Source organism: Setaria viridis, chromosome 6 (genome assembly GCF_005286985.2).
Source record: "Setaria viridis chromosome 6, Setaria_viridis_v4.0, whole genome shotgun sequence".
In the NCBI taxonomy this organism is placed as follows: domain Eukaryota; kingdom Viridiplantae; phylum Streptophyta; class Magnoliopsida; order Poales; family Poaceae; genus Setaria; species Setaria viridis.
The window spans coordinates 18,359,792-18,382,752 of record NC_048268.2 but is presented as its reverse complement, the minus strand read 5'-3'; the positions used below and the strand labels follow the sequence as shown (position 1 = coordinate 18,382,752).

At 49.8% G+C, this 22,961-nt stretch overlaps 1 protein-coding gene and 1 pseudogene across 1 annotated transcript; both read left to right on the top strand.

Annotated features, from left to right (window-relative positions):
• Nucleotides 1-3,498: 3,498 nt before the first annotated feature.
• Nucleotides 3,499-22,961, top strand: part of LOC117860377 (uncharacterized) — a 54,976-nt pseudogene continuing 35,513 nt past the window's right edge.
• LOC117860379 (uncharacterized) lies at nucleotides 6,954-8,686 on the top strand. Its single transcript, XM_072294461.1, has 4 exons — nucleotides 6,954-7,811; nucleotides 7,899-8,067; nucleotides 8,176-8,240; nucleotides 8,346-8,686. Exons 1-4 carry the CDS (start codon nucleotides 7,647-7,649, stop codon nucleotides 8,511-8,513), a joined length of 567 nt encoding a protein of 188 aa, XP_072150562.1. The 5' UTR covers nucleotides 6,954-7,646; the 3' UTR covers nucleotides 8,514-8,686.

The window sequence follows — 22,961 nt, the reverse complement described above, 5'->3', positions numbered from 1 at the left end:
GGGTAGGCTACTGGCAGCCAGGTACTAGTTCCGATTTTGAGTGAAACGTGTCCGCACAAAACTTGCAATTCAAGGCTTAGTCCATTGTTCAAGTTGTGGATGAATGTAGCATGAAGCTCTAGGCGAGAGTTCAACTTAACATTCCTTGCTGAAACACTAGTATATAAATAGCAGTGTGAAACAGGCAAAATCTCTAATAGACATTTGAGATCTGGTGGGGGATTGATGAAATAATGGGCTTGGCCCATTCCAATTTCAAAAATTTCAAATAAATTTCAAAAGCCCATGTGGGCATGAGCAAGTGGTGGAGTGGTGCAAACTTTCAGTCCCACATTGCTAGTGGAGGTGGAGGATGGCCAACTTAAATATTGAAGTTGTCTCCCCTCCTCCAAGCTATGTGTGTGGGGAGAGAAGGAAAGCTCCACACGCACGTGCTCGCTCGCCATGCCACGCCTCGTCGGGCCGGGTCGGGCAAAGGGTGCGGCCGTGCGGCACCTGCGTGAATGGTTCGCTGAAATCCGGCCCCTCGCCTTGCGGGGGCGCGGTTTCCTTTTACCGTTCTATTTTTTGGTTACTTGGCCTTTAAGTCAGCGAGATATATGGAAGCCTAATCAGTTTAGATCACGATCGCGACGTGAGATCGTGAGCTCCGGAACCTCTCGCTCTTGTGATCCTGCACCGGGAGAGGGCGAATAAGGATATTGGTAAGCGCTCCGTGCAACTGCTCAAGGTCTTCACCACGGCTCGTCTTCCATCCCAGTCCGGTGTTGTGGCGGCCCATCGTCTTCGGCGTCATCTGCTGTGCTCCGTCCGTAACACCGTCGTCATTCTGCCAGCACCGTTTGCTATCACGGCTGCATCCGCAAAGTACGTACGTCGTGATCCGATCTGTTATTTCAGCATATTTTCTGAGAGAGTTAGAGAATTGCATGCTAGATTTTATTCTTATCATGATAAATCTAGTTCAGAAATTAATCGTGCATTTGTCTAATTTTCCAACAGGCATGAACGTATGGAGTCAGTTGGGGGTTGCAAGATTGCGTGGACAGCTGTATGCAGCCCGACGGCCCATGGTGGTCTCGGGATCATAGCCCTTTACTTCTTTGGATATGCATTGCGGCTTCGGTGGGAATGGCTTAAAAGCCAAAAGGTGACAACCGGATCGAGCGCGCATGGGCTGCATTGCCGTCCAAGGTCGCGGCCGGCCATGCTGCATTCTTCGTTGTCGGTCGCTTTGGGGGACGGCTCATCAGCACTCTTCTGGACCGATTCTTGGGCGGATGTAGGTCCTCTCTCCCGTTTCGCGCCAACGCTGTTCACCGTCATCTCCAGGGCCGGCAGACGTCGTCGCGTCGTCAGGGAGGCGATCCTCAACCGCCGCTGGGTCAGGGACATTGCCGGCGCCCTTGCTACGCAGGTCATCGTCGATTACATTCGAGTCTGGGACTTGATCGAGACCGTGCAGCTGCAACCGGACAGATTTATTTGGAACTGGTCCAACGATGGCAACTACTCGGCATCCTCCACTTACTGAGCTTTGTTCCATGACGCCACTGATTTGAGAGCCACCAAAGAGCTGTGGAAAACCAAAGCTCCGCCGCGGGTCAAGTATTTTTTTTTCCTGGATTGCGTTACACAACCGTATCTGGACGGCAGAGCGACGGCTCATGTTTAGTCCTCCTAATTAGCATCTGAACATCCGATGTGACTATGCTAAAGTTTAGCACCTAGGGCCTGTTCGGCTGGACTTATAAGCTGGCTGAAAAGTTGAAACGGCTGATTTGTTGTGAGAGAAAAATATTGTTCGGTGGCTGATAAGCCGGCTAATAAGTTGAAGCGAACAGGCTGCTAGTATCAAACACCCGGCCCTGTTTGTATACGCTTCTCCTAGCCACGCTTGGATTATAATCTAAGCGAAGATTTTCTCGCTTCTCACTTTTCGCTTCTCGTAGTTCAAATTTCTGAAGCGGCTTACCACATAAGCGAGAATCGGTGGAAATAAGTGAGAATCCCGCTGGAAACTAGGCTTATAAGCGGCTTATTTCCACCGATAAGCCGCTTATAAGCGGAAACTGGGCTTTAGTCGCGTGGTCCGTCGGAAAGAGAGGAACGGCCGGATTTTCAGAGCATCGGCAAGTCAGCCGGTTGCTGTCGCCACGGGGATGGATACTCAGGAGTGGCGAGGAGTGGATGGATGCAGGCTTCAGAAGCTTAACCAGCCAGCCTCCAACACAGCGTTCTAGTCGCACAAGCTGTTGGCCGTATATATAGTACATTTTTTGTATTCGATCTGTTTCGTGTGCTTCCTCGGTTTGACAAATGCGCTTGCGCCTTGTAATCGTTTTTGTCAAGCACGAAGTGTCACTGCTTTGTAAACTCTGTTTGCTTCCTGCTTAATGAAAAACGGGCACAGCCCACTCCCGCATTCATTCCACATGCAAAAAATAAAATAAAATAAAATCAGTTGTTTCTCCTTTTCTCGGTCAAGGCAAAAAAGAAAGAAGCAGAAACTCGGTCAACGCAAAAGCTAAGAAAAACATAAAACTGGCTCACCGGACACCGACGACTTGTGATACATGATTCAGTTGTAAAAATGGCCTTGTAATAACATGCTGCAATGTCCCAAGACTGCGAAGCGCGAGAATTTTTCTTGCAAGGTACGTACTTGACGTGGAACGCATCGCGTAGTTGGCTCGCGGGACCCAGGCATCAGCATCGCGCCGCTCTTTCCCTAAGCCCGCGTGTCTCCTCGCCCCTCGGCGCCCGGAGCGAAACGATGGCCGCCGCCGGCGGCGACGCGGCACCCTTCCGCCACCGTCCTTGCCTCCGGCCCTCGCTACCGCCGCCGCGTGAGTGCTCTGTGCTCCTCCCCTCTCCTCCCCGGGTGTAATTTAGCGATGTAATTCCGCTGGTGGAAACTCCATTGAATCCACGCGCAGCGATGCGGTTAGTAGGGTTTCAACGCCGTACCTCGTTCCGAAGCTGCCATATTCTTCTGAGAGCGCTGGGAGTTTTTCGGGGAACCCGTTTAACCATGGATTATCTTATCTGGTTCTGATTGACACGAAACATTACGGTGGAGTGTTGAGTGGGTGTTAGATTTGGAGGCCGACGTGGACACAATCGTTTGGATGATCGATTTGTACACAAGGAGCAGATTGATGGTTTGGATTGTCAGTATATGCTATACGCAGAAATCATGATTTCCACGTATAGCATATACTGATCCTGTTAGATAATAATGGTACTTTGTTTGGGTGCTTCATTAAGCAAGAGAGAAATGGATATATCGCACAAACACTACAAGTTGCTTGTCTGAGTCTTTTGCACATGTAACATTAATTAATTCAACGCTGCAAACTGCCTGGGCTGTTCTGGAATAAGTTTGGTCTAAAGTGGCCATGTGGTTTACGCCCATTCGGGCATCTGTTTAGTTTCCTTTGTTTACCTATAATTCTGTTCTGTATAATGTTTGTTCATCCTGCTACAGAATTTTGTTCTCAAAACTAAGTTTGTTCACTCTGGCGACGATCATTTGCAGGGACATGACATCCACCTTCAAAAGTTGGCTTCCGAAACTTGGCGCCACGTTTAAAGGTCAATGCACTTTTTGGGTGGCTTAGGGGAGACACGACAACACGTGAACTGATTCCTCCTGCTGAATCATATACGCTCTCAGGGTCAGCCTCAGAGGTGTATTGTGTTTCTTGAGTGAACTCCTTTTCCAGGACCTATGCACCTAATTCGTGATTTCCTTAATCACTCGTTCGTTTCAGGTAGGTGCATAAAACCACGCGAGGTGTCTATTTCTGCTGCTTCTATCATGGACATTCCTGCTTCGGATTGGGGATGCCTGTGCGTGTGATCCAGATGATCCTGAAAACTTTAACTCTTTCCTTACTTATGCATTCCTCTCAAGCTTAGAAGAATCAGGTTCTGCAGTAAAGGTAAGCACATAAATCACCATGTATTCTTGTCGGATCATACAAAGACATTTCAGTTTTAATCACTGTTCACCTACTGCCTCCACAGCCGCTTAGCCCGGCCGTTTAACCGTTTAATTGGTCGTTTAGCCCGAATAATAACTAAATGATAGGTGACCGACTTTAGTGTTTAGGTGAACACTAGTTTTAACTGTTAAGTGCTCAAGCTCCATTATAAGCATGTGTAATGTTGAACACATGGTTTTGACGATAAATTTGCTGTGTTTAATTGATAACAGAACTACAAACAAGATTTGTCTGCAACATCACCAGGCATATTGAAACATCACCAGTTATGAATTACCGATGACCAGGGAGTTCCTTTTTCTATGTGCTTAGCCTGACCCATCATGATTGTGTTTCTTTCTTTGTGTGTGATTCTTAATTGCACAGTTGCTTTCTTTGTGAAAATTACTCCCGTAGATTGAACAAACATTAGCTCTAACTTTTATTCAGTACCAATATGCATGGATGTACACACTGTTATCTTATTGTCTTCCTTGGGTCCTTGGTCTCCTCTACTGATTTCAGGAAACTGGCTGGTTACCTTTCCATGTTGTTGCATTGCACGGGACGAGAATGGACATATTCTAGGTGTTGTTCCGCTTTACCTTAAAAGGTTTGACATCATTAACAGAATATCATCTCCTGTTTTCCTACTTAGCCATGTAATATGTGCTCCTTTCATCTTGTTCATTGGTTGAGCGACAACATTGTGAACTTGCAGCCATTCTAGGGGAGAGTTTGTGTTTGATCAATCATGGGCAGAAGCTTACTACAGCTGTGGCCTTGAATACTATCCAAAGCTCCAGTCTTGCGTGTCTTTTACTCCAGTAACTGGTCAAAGAATATTACTTCGAAATACATCATAATTCATACCATGATCAAGTTTTTGATGCACTAGTCAAAGGTTTTGATGAGCCCGACTACCAAGGTATCTGGGTTAGCATTCTTGCAAATATTTGTTTAAAGTAGTGTCTACTAATAAGAATGCCTAAGAATTATAGCAAACATCCTATAGTTATAGCATCTATGTGTTTTCCACCTTTTATCAGCTCTACTTCATATGGCATTGTGATATCCTCTAGGACTCACCATTTCTTAATTCTTGAGTGCTACTGTTCATTGTTTCCACCTTTTATCAGCTCTTCATATGGCATTGTGATATCTTCTAGGACTCACCATTTCTTAATTCTATCTTCTTTCATTCTCGTTTTCTTGACATCTACAGTGTATACCAAAGGGCACCAAGTCTGTTTCATTTAATGAGTCATCTGTCTTCTTTCATTCTCGTTTTCTTGACATCTACAGTGTATACCAATGGGCACCAAGTCTGTTTCATTTAAATAAAAGAATTTGGTTGTCTGCTTGCAACTACAAAGTTGCTAAATCAGGGTTTGATCGTTACTTAGGGCCTGTTTGGTTCCTTTGCTTATTTTTAAGCACGTGTCACATCGAATGTTTAGACACTAATTCGGGGTATTAAACGTAGACTATTTACAAAACCTATTACATAAGTGGAGGCTAAACGGCGAGACGAATCTATTAAGCCTAATTAATCCATCATTAGCAAATGTTTACTGTAGCAACACATTGTCAAATCATGGACTAATTAGACTTAATAGATTCGTCTCGCCGTTTAGCCTCCACTTATGTAATCGGTTTTGTAAATAGTCTACGTTTAATACTCCTAATTAGTATCTAAACATTCGATGTGACGGGTGCTTAAAAATAAGTCAGGGAACCAAACAAGGCCTTAATGTGCGCCGGTGATGAGTCGGGTTTGATCGTTACTTAATGTGTGCCGGTGATGAGTCAATGCTGAAGTAAGGGTTTGATCTCGTTACTTAATGTGGGCCGGTGATGAGTCAATGATGAAGTAATAATAATAATAAAAGTTACTTAATGTGTGCCAGTGATGAGTCAATGCTGAAGTAATAATAATAATAAAAGTTTAAAATCCTGTCTCTTGGGTTTGATCGTTACTTAGGGGGCGTTTGGTTCCCTTTGCTTATTTTTAGCATGTGTCACATCAAATGTTTAGATACTAATTAGGAGTATTAAACGTAGACTATTTACAAAACCCATTACATAAGTGGAGGCTAAATGGCGAGACGAATCTATTAAGCCTAATTAATCCATCATTAGCAAATGTTTACTGTAGCAACACATTGTCAAATCATAGACTAATTAGGCTTAATAGATTCGTCTCGCTGTTTAGCCTCCACTTATGTAATGGGTTTTGTAAATAGTCTACGTTTAATACTCCTAATTAGTATCTAAACATTCGATGTGACAGATGCTAAAAATAAGTCAGAGGAACCAAACCAGGCCTTAATGTGTGCCGGTGATGAGTCAATGCTGAAGTAATCTATACCTAATATTAAACAGAGGATGTTTCTTTCAATCCTTCAACCATCATGGTCATTTTTTGAAAAAACCCCTCAAGTTTCCAGTAATCAACCTACAGTCCAATTTTGAAGAGAGGGGAACTCGGGTGGAGAAAGAAGGGAAGAGAGGGGTTAAATGAGAAAAAGCCTCTCCTTTCAGAGGGGGACGGTCACCACCGTCAGGGCCTTGGTTCGTCATCCCCCGCCCTCCCTTCGCCGCCCTCCTCCCACCTCCGCCGCCCTCCTCCCGCCTTCAACACCATCCTCGTGCGGCACAACCGCCCCCTCGCCGACCTGGTCTGCGCCGGTGGCGGCGGACTGGACGGGCGACATGGGGCACCCATGCCGAGGCCCAAGCCGAGGTAGGGTCGCTTACATAGAAGCAGTCCAAGTCCAGATGAGAAATCTCCGCTCCGCCCCAGTCCAGTGAGTAGAACGGAGGAGAACGACGACCCACCCAGGTATAATCCCACCTCACCAATTTACAACCGAAATTGCAGGCTTAAAACCTGGGATGCAGATATGGGTAATGTCACCCGAGGAACGACAGAGTGAGGGATTGGACTAAGTGATGGATTCGGCAAAATCTTCGGGGGAAGCCGTTGTCGCGGCACAGAAGGTTGTGGAGATGTGCTCAAGGCGGAGGTGGATGACGGAGGCGCGGAAGGGACGGCGGCGGCGACAGCCTCAGCCTCGGCGTGGAGTTGCCGCGGCGGCGCGCGGGGTTGAGGCTGGGTGTGGAGCATGTGGTGGATGGGGGCGTGGAGCCTATGGGACAGCCAAGAGTGGCGTTGGCGTGAGCTTGTAGACCGGAAGGATTTCTATTTATCTCATGATATAATGTTAATGCAGTCAGGATTCATGATCCTGATCCCCTTTCTGCAGTATTTTGTGGTGCTCTCCTTAGAAGCATTTTGTTCTTTAATAAGTTACATGTGTTATTTTGGGCCAAGTTTGACTCTTCAAATTTTGAGTACGATAACTAAATCTCCATTCCAGCTCGCCATCCGCGGGGACGAGGAGCTGAATATGCTCATCAAGGGGACCATTGCTGGCGGTGGCGTCATCCCCCACATCCACAAGTCCCTCATCAACAAGACCGCAAAGGAGTGAAGGAGGGGAAACACAAATCCTATAAGTTAGAGGAGCAAGAGGAACAAAAGATGAAGGAAAATATGATCCATGAAGCCTGATTACATCTAGGGTATAATATATAGATGCAAAAGGGTTTGATTGTTTAGTTTGTTCTTTTTTACCTGAGCTAGCACTTTTTATGGCACAGCAACAGCAACCACCTAAAGCATCGCAGCAGAAAGCACGTAGGAAACTCGACCAAGTGATTATGGACAATAACCAGATTATGATTCTAGGAAACATATATCAGACATGGCTCAAGGACGCATCTAGCCTTGTCTCAAAAAGGCGTAAAGTTAACAGCGTAATTTTGGTTTGATTAACCTGTTTTCCTGGAAATTTCTATGCCGTGCATTCTAATTAAGAAAAATGATGTTTATCATACTTGCAGAATTTTGATTTTATTCGATCAACCAAGATAAGCGATCTCATGGACATGCCCCTGGTTGCTCTAATGTCGTACTTGGACAAGTCATCCTCAGAATTATATTATCCTAAGCCACTTGTGCAGCTCTGGAAGGAATGCAGTGCAGTCAACTATGCAAAAGCTTCATCTTCAGGTCTGTGCTCACTTCATAATTTATAATTGTCTCACTTGAAGAAATTGTACTATTAACATGCTAAATGCTTATTTAAAACCTTTACTGTTTATTACTTTCTTAAAGCAGGGCAGCCATCATCATCACAAGAAAAACAGCCTAGAAACTCGACACCTCATGAATTTCCACCTAAGGTTATTCTAGACTCTTTATTTTCTCAAAAAATAACACCCTTTCCCTATGAGCCAATCGTCATTACTATTATTAGCTTTTTTCCTGATGAGTGATTGAATTTGCAGACTGAAGGAGAATATGAGATGGAAATAGGACCTCACCCAATGGACTTCACAGATGGCATTGAAAAACTCAGAGGAAACGTGAGTGCGGAGTATGACAGAGCTTACAATACCCTGCATAGTGACCATAGTGTTACTCAGGGAAGTCCTAGTGAGTTGAGAAATGAATAAGTTTAAGTTGTGCGTGCTTATAGACAGTTGATGACATAAATCCTTTACCAGGGTTAAGTCTGTTGGAGGTATGCCCTACAGGCAATCATAGAGATGATGATATTCCATTTGTATCCATGATTTGTATGTTGTGTTCATTGAATATCCATTGAAGGCTACTTGAATTGATTTGCAATTATGTGAATTGTATGTGAAACTCTTTACTTGTATGGTTATTCTAAAGTTGTCCCTAGTCGGAGTTCATGTAAGGACACACATGAATATTAGACTAGCACATGTATTAGTTGATGACTATGTTTCACAAGTCATGGACATGGAGATGTTGAACTAATAATGTGGACACATGTGGAGACATGTGCTAGGACTGACCCAACACGAGAAGTAGTTCTCTCTTTAAAACAACATATACGCTTTGTCCTTAGACCTGAGATTGTCGCATGTATTCTAGATGTGGATCGACCTACTTAGGGGCTATCAAACGCTACGCCGTAACAGGGTAGTTATAAAGGTAGTTTTCGGGTTTGTCAAGAAGCATGCTAGGAGACATGGTCAATCAAGATGGGATTTGCCCCTCTCTGATTGAGAGTGATATCTCTGGGCCCCTCGAGTGATCGGATCCGAAAATGCATGGCCATGCTACGTACGGTTAAGAGTTAACCTACAAAGGGATTCCGAATCACAGGATCGAGAAAGAGCGGTCGGCTTGAAGCTAGACCAAATATCGTGAGGCAAAGGGAATAGCATGTATATTATGTTGTGATGGTTCGTCTGATATGATCTTCGTGTGCGTATAGGAGTTGGCACGTCTTGCTAGAGGCCGCTACCAACTATTGGGCCGAGTAGGAGTACTCGGGCCATGTCTATGCGTATCCGAACCCATAGGGTCACACACTTAAGGGGCTGGAAGCCCAATTCGGATCTGATCCGAGTTGGATTAGGTTTAGAAGTACTAATGGGCCTCGGATCCAGAGGCCCGTCAGGAACCTCTATAAATAGAGGGGTGGGGGCGCCCTAGGGTACACACCTTTTTGGTGAAACACACCTGCCGCGCCTCCCACGCACTCGCCTGTTGCAACTCGCGGATCTAGCAGTCCGGCTTGCGACGCTTCCTCCCTGCACGTGTGGATACCTTGGAGGTGTTGCGCCTGCAGCACTTGGACGAGCCGACGACGAGCCGCCGACGAGCCGACGACGAGCCGCGGTACCGGAGGCGAACTTGCTGCACGTGGACGAGCTGCTGAGGAGCTGCTGGACGTGATCGACTACGTACGACTACGTTGATCGACTACGTACGACTACGTGAACTGCATCGACGCATATCTACATCTTCCGCACCAGTAGTGCGTCGAGTGGTAATCCCGTGATCCTTATACGACAGTTCTTCCTGGTTATACGCGGTAGAATTTTTTTGAATTGCGCTAGTGTAGTGTAACGACCGACCCTAAGCCTTCCCAGTTAGGCTTAATCCCAGCCCTTAACCTTAGTCAGCTGTTTGGCTTGACCGCGCCTAAGTGCCCAGTTTTCCATCGGTCCCGACCCCTGAGATCCGACCCCTTCCTGCTTCGCCCCTCTTCCGACCCCCGGCGAGCTCAGCCCCCGTCGGATCCTGCTGATCTCCCTCCCCCATCAGATCTATCCACAGGTGGACCCGCGAGATCTTTTCCAGATCCCCCGCGACAGCCGCACTCGAGTTGCATGGCTGCCCCCAGAGTTTCCTTGCCGCGTGGCTCGTTTTCTCCGACGCCACCGCTCAGTTTTGTCTCAGGCAAGCAGCAGAGTGGGTTCCCGCGCCCCTTTTCCCCCAATGGCAGCGGAAGCCCTCTGCACCCCTTTCTGCAGAGCCTCGCCTCCCGCGCCCATCATCACGCTACCAGATCCCAGCCCCGGAGACCGATGTCGCCCGTCTTTTCCGTCCCTTCAGCCACAGTTGCGCCGCCCGGTCGTCGCTACACGACGATTCCTCCACCGCCAACCCCGACCGCGGCCGCGACAGTTCCTTTCCCCACTCTATCAGAAGCCGCCCGACGTTGTTCCGCGCTCTCCCCCGCGCCCGCGTCCGCCTGTCTTCTCCTCTGTGCGCCCTCGATTCTAGCGCCGTTTAACCGGTCGCTTCTATCACCTCTTCCGCACGACGACGCCCGCTCTCCGCCAAATCCCAACCACCAGTCTACCCGCCCCTACGCTGCCCTGACGGCAGAACGCAATGATCGCTGGCGTCACCCCCGGAGTTCTGCAGCACCGCCCTCTTTGCTCAATCGCCGCCACGGCAGAGCACTCCATTGCTTCTCCCCGGCCTTTGCGCCGCTCCCCTTCTCTCTCCCCGCGCCGTTTCCGTTCCTCTACCCCAGCAGCTATAAAAGGAATGCCCCGATCGCCGGAGTTCCCTCCGCTCTTGTTGCCCTTAGCTTTCTCTCGCTACCTGCTCAAGCTCCTAGCGCCACACACCAAGTCCTGAGGAGCCCTGCTCTCATATTCTCTCAATTTTCTCCAAGTCACCCAGCAGATTGCTCCCCGTGCTGCGTAAGAGCTCTCTTGTGTTCCGCAAGAAGCAGCGCCACCGCCGGAGCATTTCCAGTCTTAGCCCTTGCTCGAAGCTTTAGTCCCTCCGCCCAAGTCTGCTCCTTCCTGACCCCAAGCTTTCCTTTCAGGAAGAAGGTGAGTTGCCGACCCCCAATCCACCTCGCCCGACCCCTCCTATCCGCCCGACCCCAGTTCCATCTCGTCCGACCCCGTCTGTTCTGCCGACCCTTATCCGCCTCGCCCGAGGGCTTGGCTGTGATCTTTTTCTTCAACTCGAGGGTGTATGTGTAAAACTTGGGAAACCTTCAGCGCTTGCGTCTAAGTACCCCGGGTTTCTCACGTCTTCTAGTTCAAGGATCAGACCACTAGTTCTTTTCCCACCCTTACCTTTTGGTTAACATCAGCTCTCGAACCACCATCGCCCCCTGCTCCTTGTCGCGAGTTTCTGGGCTCAGGCGAGCCAGTGTTGCTGTTGAACTAACTATCTAAGCTAACCCTTGCATTGCATTCGTGTAGAGCTACACCTCGCCGACGGTTTCTACGAGCTTCACCCGGCGCCCGAAGAAGAAGCTGTAGCCAAGCTCCTGCCCTCCGAAGTCGAAGTCGCTCCCGGAGCCGAGCAGTTTCCGTCCTCCTTGCTTGAAGGCAAGCCCCGGTTGCATGAAAATCCTATGTGTTTTACCAGACTTACGCATGCCTTCGGTAACATGCTTGTGCATTTACATATAGGAGTTGGGTGAAACCCTAGATGCAAAACATAGTTATCCCATTGATCTGAGCACTAGCTGTTGGACCGAGTAGCTGCATTGCTTAACTAGGAAAACGGTAAAAGCCGAGTGATTTCCTGTCACTCGCGAGTTATAGGAGTTGCATGTTTACTCTCCTGTTATAACTATAAGGACGATGGACGGGGCAGGGTTTTGGGTAACTCTTTGGTGGATGGATGTTAGCCCCGTCTGTCTATGAAATCTGCTAAGGCCCGACAGCGGTGGTGTTCGTGATCAAGTGTTTGAAAGTACTAGCCTCATACTTAGTATGGGATGAGGAAGCCTAGTACCAGATTGAACCTAGACGTGAGCGGTCGCCCCATTGTTCTTGGAATGGAGTTTCCCCTGCTGGTTGTCGCACGTGGTGGCAATGTGTGGTCACAGGACGGCAGAGGCCGAGTCTGTGGAACCTTGCACCAAAGGAAATGGGCCCGACACGGGTTAGGGGATTGATGGGGAAGGCCGACACAGGAAGCGACCTCCGGGTGCGCGGATGTCGTGAGGCTAGGTTCACCATGCATGGTTAAAGAACTCGAATCGATTCGTCTGCCTCTCACAGTTTGAGATTGCTTGATCGCTATGTCACCCTGAGTAAATGAGGAATCTGATGATGGCAATGTTGTTTGTTATATCTACCCCTCTTGTTTGGCTCCATGATTGCTTAGAACAGTTTGCAAAACCTAGACCGGTTAATCAACTTAGAACCGGAGCTAAAACTTGAAAATAGGTTGTACTTAGTGCTTTTGGCAAACAAACCCCTCTGCCAAGAAGCCTTGCATGTCTAGTAGGAGGAGTAGTCCTTACTCCTATCGGTTAAGTCTTGTTGAGCTTAGTAGCTCAGCCTTGTTGTGGCTTCTGTTTTCAGGTGAAGTTGTTGCGTCCGACCCCTCTCTGGTTGGTGCTTGGCCGCCCCAGCTCCCGCCAGGCTGGACGGTCGAGTGGGACCCCTCCTCGGACGGCGAGGAGAGGACTCAGTGATGTTCTGGCTGGCCTTGCCCGGACATCCGACCCCGACGAAGTCTTCCGCTAGTGTTTTCTCTGTCGTTCTTTTGAACTTTGTAAAACTCTGATGTTGGATTTTATGGCCGAACTAATTGAGTAAAACTTGTTTAACTTAGTGGACTTGTTGTATTCTCTGTAACCACTCACCTCGTGTGGGTTTGCTGAACTCGATCCTGTTTAAGTGGTTAAATCGGAGGAAATCCGACGGCGCTTCGTGTTAGCTCGAGTTAGGCAGGAGTGTCGCATGTTAGGCGGCTAAACTCTGCTTAATCAAGCTAATCCGAGGTGGTTCCGCCACAGCTGGTATCAGAGCTCGTGTTTAGCATTCGGAGAACACAATAAGCCCTAAACACTTCTTTGAAGGGATAAAAGTTGCAAGAAACTTTTGAAAATCTCGTACGGTCGTTAAGGATGACTTAGTGCGAGAGGCCCTAGGGGATTTTGGGGTTGTTTTAAGTGACTAATAAGTATCTGGTTATGTTGCTAACCCCTCCAGCACTTCGCCACGTCTATCATACGTGTGCCGAGTTCCGCATCGCGAGTATGCGAGGGTTGATAGGGAGCTCCATTCAAAGGACCCTATCTTCGCGGTTGTTTTCGCCCACGTCTATTACACGTGCGCAGGTTCCGTATGTGTTTCATACGAAGGTTGGTACGGCTCGATTCCAACGAGCCTATCGGCACGGTTGTTTCGCCACGTCTATCATACGTGTGCCGATCCCGCATCACGAGTATGCGAAGGGTTATACGGTTCTATTCGGAAGGAACCTATTTCCACGGTTGAGTGCTGTCCATGCAGCCTTAAACGCATGGGTGCCATTCCTATAGTGAGCGGTAATGTTTGGGAACGCTTTCGTGGGTGCTGGCACGAAAGGTTCGTGTGTGGTGTTCTTCTGCAGGTTGCTAACCGCGCTCGTTAAGACGTTGCTAGAACCGGCTAGTTATTATAGGGAGAGACGTATGGTTGCCTTGTCACCGGCGCTGACCGCGTAAGACCCAAAGTTTGGGCAGTTGTTTTGGTTAAGAGTACGGTAGGCCGTGCATGCGTCATACGGTCCCTTTGCTCAGCAGCAACCCTATCCGAAGGAGTTCTTTTGATTTAAGGATTTCTAGTTTCTCTTAGTTGCTCTTGGTGAAACCCGTCTGCTTTTCTATCCGGCCCCTGATCCTTGGATCCATCTCACGTGTTTCGGTTTTCTTGGTTCCAGATGGCTGTTCCCGGACATGTTGTTTTTGGAGCAGACGGTACCTTCCAGTCAACATGCCTGCATTTCGAGGGGTTTCCCGCGATATTGTGGGATACGCTGAAATGGTTTGGGTATCAGTCCCCGCCATTGTATGCTGGGCGGTTGTATATGGAACAGGGCATTCAGACGTGCCAGGTGCAAGCGTTGGTACCACCTCCCCTTGTGCGGCCCGACTGGCCCTCCCTGGGCATAATAGCCTATGGTCTTTCTCCGAAAGATACATGGGAGTCTGCTGCCCTTCAGTTGCTCACCCAGTTCTGTCAGTTGCACCCTGTGGAGATCACACTGGACCCGATCGGTCTTTTCCCCGTCAGGAGTCGGCTGGACCCGGCCTGGCTTGACCGCGTCGGAAACCTCGAGGTGTTGGCCACCACCTGTGCTATGGTCACCATCTCCACCAACGTCCGTTGCATGGCTGCCCTCTACAGGTTGATAGAGCTCTAGGGAAGAGCTATGACTCTCTTCGCCTGTACGGCTGCCGATACCTACGGTTACCTCCAGGCAGCAAGAAGAGACCTGGTAGGCCAAACCTACCAGCTGATCCAACGTGGTATCCAGATCCACGATATGCAAGATAGGATCTCCGAGTTAGAAGGAGAAGTCGCCGACCTCGTGGACGGCATGATAGAACTCTCGGAGGAAAAGATGGAGGTAGAAATGGAGCTAGCAGTCGCCAATGCCCACCTGGAGGAGCACCAAGCCGAGCTCGAGGATATGCATGCTCTTAACATGCAGCTCGAAGCTCAGGAGGACCCTGAGGAAGATGAGGGAGCGTCCAGCATGGACATAGAAGAAGATGGCACCCCTTCTCCGACTCATAGTGTCCAGTGGTAGCTTAAGGGTTCTCAGGGAACCTTCTTTCTTTTGTTGTACTCCTCGGCAGCCTAGTTTTTGGAAAACCTGTAATAGGTTAGCCTTGAGTTGAGTACTTCCTGTGTTGAAACATCGAGTGTATAAAGTTAACCCCGGTGCATAGTTTTCTCCTTTTCGTATGGTGTGGATGCTGGGTCGAGTAAGTTGTGTCGTAACCCTATGTTTTCGGGGAGCCTGTTCAGTTGGCCGACCCTAGTTTGCGAGCCAGAGTGCGCCGACCCTTGAGGCAGTCTCCGCCTCGTCCGACCCTTTCAAGTATGGACTGTGTCCGACCCTTTGGTTTGCGTGGACCAGATCCTAGGAGTCTGTGTGTGGCATGTGTGCCTGAAATGGAGTACCAAGTCCAATAGAGGTTACCTATGCCGAGAACGGGAGGAATGTGCTTTCTCTAGGAGGACGTGTGATGCACCATTGGCAAGAGTCGCATTAAGGAATTTAATTCATACGTCCCATTTGTTGGAGTGCACCTAAGGTTATGAGAATTAATGGGGCGTTAACTCTTGCAGATGGCGCACCGCACGAGGTCCGGATCTATGCCCAGTGGTAGTGATCAGCGACAGGATCTTCCCCCGCCCCCGCCCCCGTCGCCATTGGAGGCAATCCTAGCAACTCAAACCGAGCTGCTAAGGCATCTGGTGCAAGGACAACACCAGCAGCCACATGGTGGAAGAGCACAGCAGCAGCCGCATATCGCGCGGTATGAGGATTTTCTGGGGACGCAGCCCCCGCTGTTCCAAAAGACACAAGAGCCGCTCGACGCTGATGCATGGGTTCGTACGATCGAATCCAAGTTCGAGCTCCTTACCGCTCCATGCCCCGACAACAACAAGGCGCGGTTTGCAGCTCAGTAGCTGCGTGGGTCCGCACGGCTTTGGTGGGACCACTACCATGCCATGCTGCCTGCTGGCCACGTGGTCAGCTGGAACGAGTTCAAGACGGCGTTCAGAGCGCATCACATTCCCGAAGGTCTCCTGGAGCGTAAGCTCAACGAGTTTCTTGCCCTCACTCAAGGAACTCGGGATGTGCTGCATTACGCCCAAGCTTTCAATGACCTATGCCGTTATGCTGGTTATCATGCGGACACAGACGAGAAGAAGCGGGACAGATTCCGCCGAGGACTGAGCTTGGAGCTCAGGGAAAGGTTGAACCCCATCAGGGTGGACACCTACAACGAGTTGGTCAACCTGGCCATCTCTCAGGAGGACTGCATGCAAGCCCTCAAGGCCGACCAGAAGCGGAAGGCCTCTGTGGCATTTCCGAGTCCACCGACTCGGAGATTCCGGATGGTTCCTCCACAAGCCCCTGGCCGACCCCAGCAGTTAGGGAGATGGATCGCCTGACCCCCGCCGGCGACAACGCCTCGTTTTCCAGGCTTCCAACTGCAAGTATCCCGGCCGACCCTGCCAACGCCACTTCGCCCGACAGCCAGTAATCGGTGTTTTACCTGCGGCAATGAAGGACATTTTGCAAAGGACTGCCCCAGGAATAAGAATCAACAGCAAGGCCAGAACCCCATGGCAGCCAGAGGAAGAAGGCCCAAGGTGCAAGTCCGACAAGGCCGACTCAACTACACCAGCTTGACCGAACTTCCCGAAGGTGCGTCAGTAATGACGAGTACTTTCCTGGTTTTAAATCAAACTGTTGTTGTGTTGTTTGATTCGGGAGCCTCTCATAGCTTTATCGGGAATAAGGCAAGGGAGAGATGTGGGTTAGGTGTCGGTCACACTAAGGAACCCTATGTGATCGCCACTCCTGGAGGAAGGATAACGTCGGATTAGGTCGTTATTCTTGTACCTCTCCAGCTAGGCCCCACCCTCTTCAAGGAAAACCTTGTCATCCTTGACCTGAAAGGCATAGATGTCATCCTTGGTATGGACTGGATGGCCCGACATCATGTTGTTCTAGATACCTCAGCTCGATCTCTTTAGATCAGCTCGCCCTCTCATGGCAGTTCTACCCTATCTTTAACCCATCCTGAGTCTTCGACTCCTTGTGCTTACCCTCTCTTGGGAGCCCGTCTAGAAGACCTCCCTATTATCTGTGAGTACCCTGATGTGTTTCCAGAAGATTTACCGGGTATGCCACCTGATAGAGAAGTGGAGTTTTCCATAGAGTTGATTCCTGGCACAGCCCCGATATCTAAGAGACCCTATCGGATGCCACCCGCTGAGTTAGCCGTGTTGAAGGCCCAGTTGCATGATCTGTTGGAAAAAGGTTTCATTCGACCCAGTACATCATCTTGGGGTTGCCCCGCCCTGTTTGTGAAGAAGAAAGACGGCAGTTTACGGATGTGTGTGGATTACCGACCCCTCAATGCGGTAACAGTCAAGAATAAGTACCCGCTGCCACGCATTGATGTCTTGTTCGATCAGTTAGCCGGAGCCAAAGTGTTCTCCAAGATCGATCTTCGTTCCGGTTATCACCAAATCAAGATTCGACCTTGTGACATACCCAAGACAGCCTTCTCTACCAGATATGGACTGTACGAATACCTAGTCATGTCCTTTGGACTCACCAATGCACCCGCCTATTTCATGTATCTTATGAACTCGGTGTTTATGCCCGAACTGGATAAGTTTGTAGTGGTGTTCATTGATGATATCCTAGTGTACTCGAAGGACGAAAAAGAGCATGCCAACCATCTTCATATAGTTCTCCAACGTCTGAGAGATCACCAGCTTTATGCCAAGTTCTCCAAGTGTGAGTTTTGGTTAGATAGTGTCAAGTTTTTGGGACACACTATCTCTAAGAACGGTATCGCCGTGGATCCCAGCAAGGTACAAGAAGTCGTGGAATGGAAGTCTCCTACCTCCGTACACCAGATCAGGAGTTTCCTTGGACTTGCAGGTTACTATCGGCGTTTTATACCGGATTTCTCCAAGATAGCTAAGCCGATGACCGAGTTGCTAAAGAAAGAGGCCAAGTTTGTGTGGAACGTCAAGTGTGAAGAACCCTTCAAGACCCTGAAGCACTTGCTAACCACCGCCCCAGTTTTGGCTCAACCCGACCCCTCTAGGCCATATGACGTATACTGTGACGCCTCTGGCACTGGACTCGGATGTGTTCTTATGCAAGACAGCCGAGTCATTGCCTATGCCTCACGAGCGTTACGACCTCATGAGCTAAACTACCCGACACATGACCTTGAGTTGGCAGCAGTGATACATGCCTTAAAGATATGGAGGCACTACCTAATGGGAGCTCACTGCAACATCTACACCGACCACAAGAGCCTCAAGTACATCTTCACTCAAGCCGACCTCAACATGCGTCAAAGAAGATGGCTAGAGTTGCTAAAGGATTATGAGTTGGAAGTGCACTATCATCCTGGCAAGGCCAATGTGGCAGCCGATGCCCTCAGTCGCAAACCCCATTGCAACTGCTTGCTGTCAGCAGCCTTCACCAAAATCCTGTGTCACGAAATGGGAAAACTAAGTTTGGAGATTATTCCTCGTGGAACCCTTGGTCACATCATCCTTAACTCAGTTTTGGAGGACCAAATTCGGTCAGCACAAGTGGAGGATAAGGATGTAAAACGGATCATCAGCAAGATCTCAGCAAAGGAGGAAGGATATAAGCAATTCCGTCAGGACGAAACGGGAGGTGTGTATTATGGAAACCGACTAGTAGTGCCCGCCGACCCCGAGTTAAGAAGGCAATACCTGGATGAAGCTCATCTCTCCAAGTTCTCGATCCATCCTGGCAGCAATAAGATGTACCATGATCTTCGTCAAACCTTTTGGTGGAGTGGAATGAAACCAGAGATAGCTCGTTATGTTTCAGAATGTGACACATGTCAACGTGTCAAGGCCAGTCATTTGAAGGTAGCAGGAACCTTGCAGCCGCTACCTATTCCCTCTTGGAAATGGGAAGACATCAGCATGGACTTCATAGTTGGATTACCCCTTACAACTCAACGGTATGATTCCATCTGGGTTATCGTGGATCGTCTGACCAAGACGGCACACTTCCTACCTGTTCGTACCACCTACACAGTCAAGCAATATGCAGAGTTGTACCTCGACCGTATCGTTTCCTTACATGGTGTACCCAAGACTATCGTCTCAGATAGAGGAGTTCAGTTTGTGGCACGTTTTTGGGAACAACTACAAGCATCTATGGGCACCAAGCTCATCCGAAGCTCGACATATCATCCTCAGACCGATGGCCAAACCGAGAGAGTCAACCAGATTCTTGAAGATATGTTAAGAGCCTGTGTTATCCACTATGACAAGAACTGGGACAAGTGTCTACCCTTAGCAGAATTCTCCTACAATAACAGCTATCAGGCCAGTTTGAAGATGGCACCATTTGAGGCCCTGTATGGCAGGAGATGCAGGACACCCTTGAACTGGTCCCAACCAGGAGAAAGACAGGTCTATGGCCCTGACTTAGTGGCAGAAGCCGAAGAGCAAGTGAAGGTAATTCAAGCGAATCTCAAGGCTGCCCAATCTCGACAAAAGAGTTACTCCGACCAGCGGAGAAGACCCCTGCAGTTCGACCTTGGTGATCATGTGTATCTTCGAGTCTCCCCGACCAAAGGAGTGCAACGGTTTGGAATAAAAGGCAAGTTAGCGCCCCGCTATGTTGGCCCTTATGAGGTTGTGGAGATATGTGGACCCGTTGCTTACCGGATCCAACTCCCAGAGCAGCTGTCGGCAATACATGATGTTTTTCATGTGTCTCAACTGAAGAAATGTGTCCGAGTTCCAACAGAGATCTTAGAGCAAGCACAACTCCAAGTAGAGCCCGACCTGACCTACGCCGAGTACCCAGATCGAGTTCTTGACCAAAAGGAAAGGCACACCCGACGCCAAGTGGTAAGGATGTACAAGATCCTTTGGAGAAACCACACCGAAGACGAAGCAACATGGGAAACGGACGAATATCTGAACAAGCGTTTTCCAGGTTTTCTATCCCATCAAGGAGGTAAGAACAGCACACCCTTTTGATCTCTGAATCTCGGGACGAGATTCTTTTAAGGGGGGTAGGCTGTAACGACCGACCCTAAGCCTTCCCAGTTAGGCTTAATCCCAACCCTTAACCTTAGTCAGCTGTTTGGCTTGACCGCGCCTAAGTGCCCAGTTTTCCGTCGGTCCCGACCCCTGAGATCCGACCCCTTCCTGCTTCGCCCCTCTTCCGACCCCGGCGAGCTCAGCCCCCGTCGGATCCTGCTGATCTCCCTCCCCCATCAGATCTATCCACAGGTGGACCCGCGAGATCTTTTCCAGATCCCCCGCGACAGCCGCACTCGAGTTGCATGGCCGCCCCCAGAGTTTCCTTGCCGCGTGGCTCGTTTTCTCCGACGCCACCGCTCAGTTTTGTCTCAGGCAAGCAGCAGAGTGGGTTCCCGCGCCCCTTTTCCCCCAATGGCAGCGGAAGCCCTCTACACCCCTTTCTGCAGAGCCTCGCCTCCCGCGCCCATCATCACGCTACCAGATCCCGGCCCCGGAGACCGATGTCGCCCGTCTTTTCCGTCCCTTCAGCCACAGTTGCGCCGCCCGGTCGTCGCTACACGACGATTCCTCCACCGCCAACCCCGACCGCGACCGCGACAGTTCCTTTCCCCGATCTGTCAGAAGCCGCCCGACAATCTGTTGTTCCACGCTCTCCCCCGCGCCCGCGTCCTCCTGTCTTCTCCTCTATGCGCCCTCGATTCTAGCGCCGTTTAACCGGCCGCTTCTATCACCTCTTCCGCACGACGACGCCCGCTCTCCGCCAAATCCCAACCACCAGTCTACCCGCCCCTACGTCGCCCTGACGGTAGAACGCAATGGTCGCTGGCGTCACCCCCAGAGTTCTGCAGCACCGCCCTCTTTGCTCAATCGCCGCCACGGCAGAGCACTCCATTGCTTCTCCCCGGCCTTCGCGCCACTCCCCTTCTCTCTCCCCGCGCCGTTTCCGTTCCTCTACCCCAGCAGCTATAAAAGGAATGCCCCCGTCGCCGGAGTTCCCTCCGCTCTTGTTGCCCTTAGCTTTCTCTCGCTACCTGCTCAAGCTCCTAGCGCCACACACCAAGTCCTGAGGAGCCCTGCTCTCAGATTCTCTCAGTTTTCTCCAAGTCACCCAGCAGATTGCTCCCCGTGCTGCGTAAGAGCTCTCTTGTGTTCCGCAAGAAGCAGCGCCGCCGCCGGAGCATTTCCAGTCTTAGCCCCTCGCCCGACCCCTCCTATCCGCCCGACCCTAGTTCCGTCTCGTCCGACCCCGTCTGTTCTGCCGACCCTTATTCGCCTCGCCCGAGGGCTTGGCTATGATCTTTTTCTTCAACTCGAGGGTGTATGTGTAAAACTTGGGAAACCTTCAGCGCTTGCGTCTAAGGACCCCGGGTTTCTCACGTCCTCTAGTTCAAGGATCAGACCACTAGTTCTTTTCCCACCCTTACCTTTTGGTTAACATCAGCTCTCGAACCACCATCGCCCCCTGCTCCTTGTCGCGAGTTTCTAGGCTCAGGCGAGCCAGTGTTGCTGTTGAACTAACTATCTAAGCTAACCCTTGCATTGCATTCGTGTAGAGCTACACCTCGCCGACGGTTTCTACGAGCTTCACCCGGCGCCCGAAGAAGAAGCTGTAGCCGAGCTCCTGCCCTCCGAAGTCGAAGTCGCTCCCGGAGCCGAGCAGTTTCCATCCTCCTTGCTTGAAGGCAAGCCCCGGTTGCATGAAAATCCTATGTGTTTTACCAGACTTGCGCATGCCTTCGGTAACATGCTTGTGCATTTACATATAGGAGTTGGGTGAAACCCTAGATGCATAACATAGTTATCCCAGTGATCTGAGCACTAGCTGTTGGACCGAGTAGCTGCATTGCTTAACTAGGAAAACGGTAAAAGCCGAGTGATTTCCTGTCACTCGCGAGTTATAGGAGTTGCATGTTTACTCTCCTGTTATAACTATAAGGACGATGGACGGGGCAGGGTTTTGGGTAACTCTTTGGTGGATGGATGTTAGCCCCGTCTGTCTATGAAATCTGCTAAGGCCCGACAGCGGTGGTGTTCGTGATCAAGTGTTTGAAAGTACTAGCCTCATACTTAGTATGGGATGAGGAAGCCTAGTACCGGATTGAACCTAGACGTGAGCGGTCGCCCCATTGTTCTTGGAACGGAGTTTCCCCTGCTGGTTGTCGCACGTGGTGGCAATGTGTGGTCACAGGACGGCAGAGGCCGAGTCTGTGGAACCTTGCACCAAAGGAAATGGGCCCGACACGGGTTAGGGGATTGATGGGGAAGGCCGACACAGGAAGCGACCTCCGGGTGCGCGGATGTCGTGAGGGTTCACCATGCATGGTTAAAGAACTCGAATCGATTTGTCTGCCTCTCACAGTTTGAGATTGCTTGATCGCTATGTCACCCTGAGTAAATGAGGAATCTGATGATGGCAATGTTGTTTGTTATATCTACCCCTCTTGTTTGGCTCCATGATTGCTTAGAACAGTTTGCAAAACCTAGACCGGTTAATCAACTTAGAACCGGAGCTAAAACTTGAAAATAGGTTGTACTTAGTGCTTTTGGCAAACAAACCCCTCTGCCAAGAAGCCTTGCATGTCTAGTAGGAGGAGTAGTCCTTACTCCTATCGGTTAAGTCTTGTTGAGCTTAGTAGCTCAGCCTTGTTGTGGCTTCTGTTTTCAGGTGAAGTTGTTGCGTCCGACCCCTCTCTGGTTGGTGCTTGGCCGCCCCAGCTCCCGCCAGGCTGGACGGTCGAGTGGGACCCCTCCTCGGACGGCGAGGAGAGGACTCAGTGATGTTCTGGCTGGCCTTGCCCGGACATCCGACCCCGACGAAGTCTTCCGCTAGTGTTTTCTCTATCGTTCTTTTGAACTTTGTAAAACTCTAATGTTGGATTTTATGGCCGAACTAATTGAGTAAAACTTGTTTAACTCAGTGGACTTGTTGTATTCTCTGTAACCACTCACCTTGTGTGGGTTTGCTGAGCTCGATCCTGTTTAAGTGGTTAAATCGGAGGAAATCCGACGACGCTTCGTGTTAGCTCGAGTTAGGCAGGAGTGTCGCATGTTAGGCGGCTAAACTCTGCTTAATCAAGCTAA

Excerpts from the sequence above, each read along its gene's own strand:
- LOC117860379 (XM_072294461.1), top strand. The coding sequence starts at position 7,647 with ATGGCACAGCAACAGCAACCACCTAAAGCATCGCAGCAGAAAGCACGT. Across the intron at positions 7,812-7,898 it reads AAAGGCGTAAAGTTAACAGC|AATTTTGATTTTATTCGATC; the intron begins GTAATTTTGGTT and ends TCATACTTGCAG. Across the intron at positions 8,241-8,345 it reads CTCATGAATTTCCACCTAAG|ACTGAAGGAGAATATGAGAT; the intron begins GTTATTCTAGAC and ends TTGAATTTGCAG.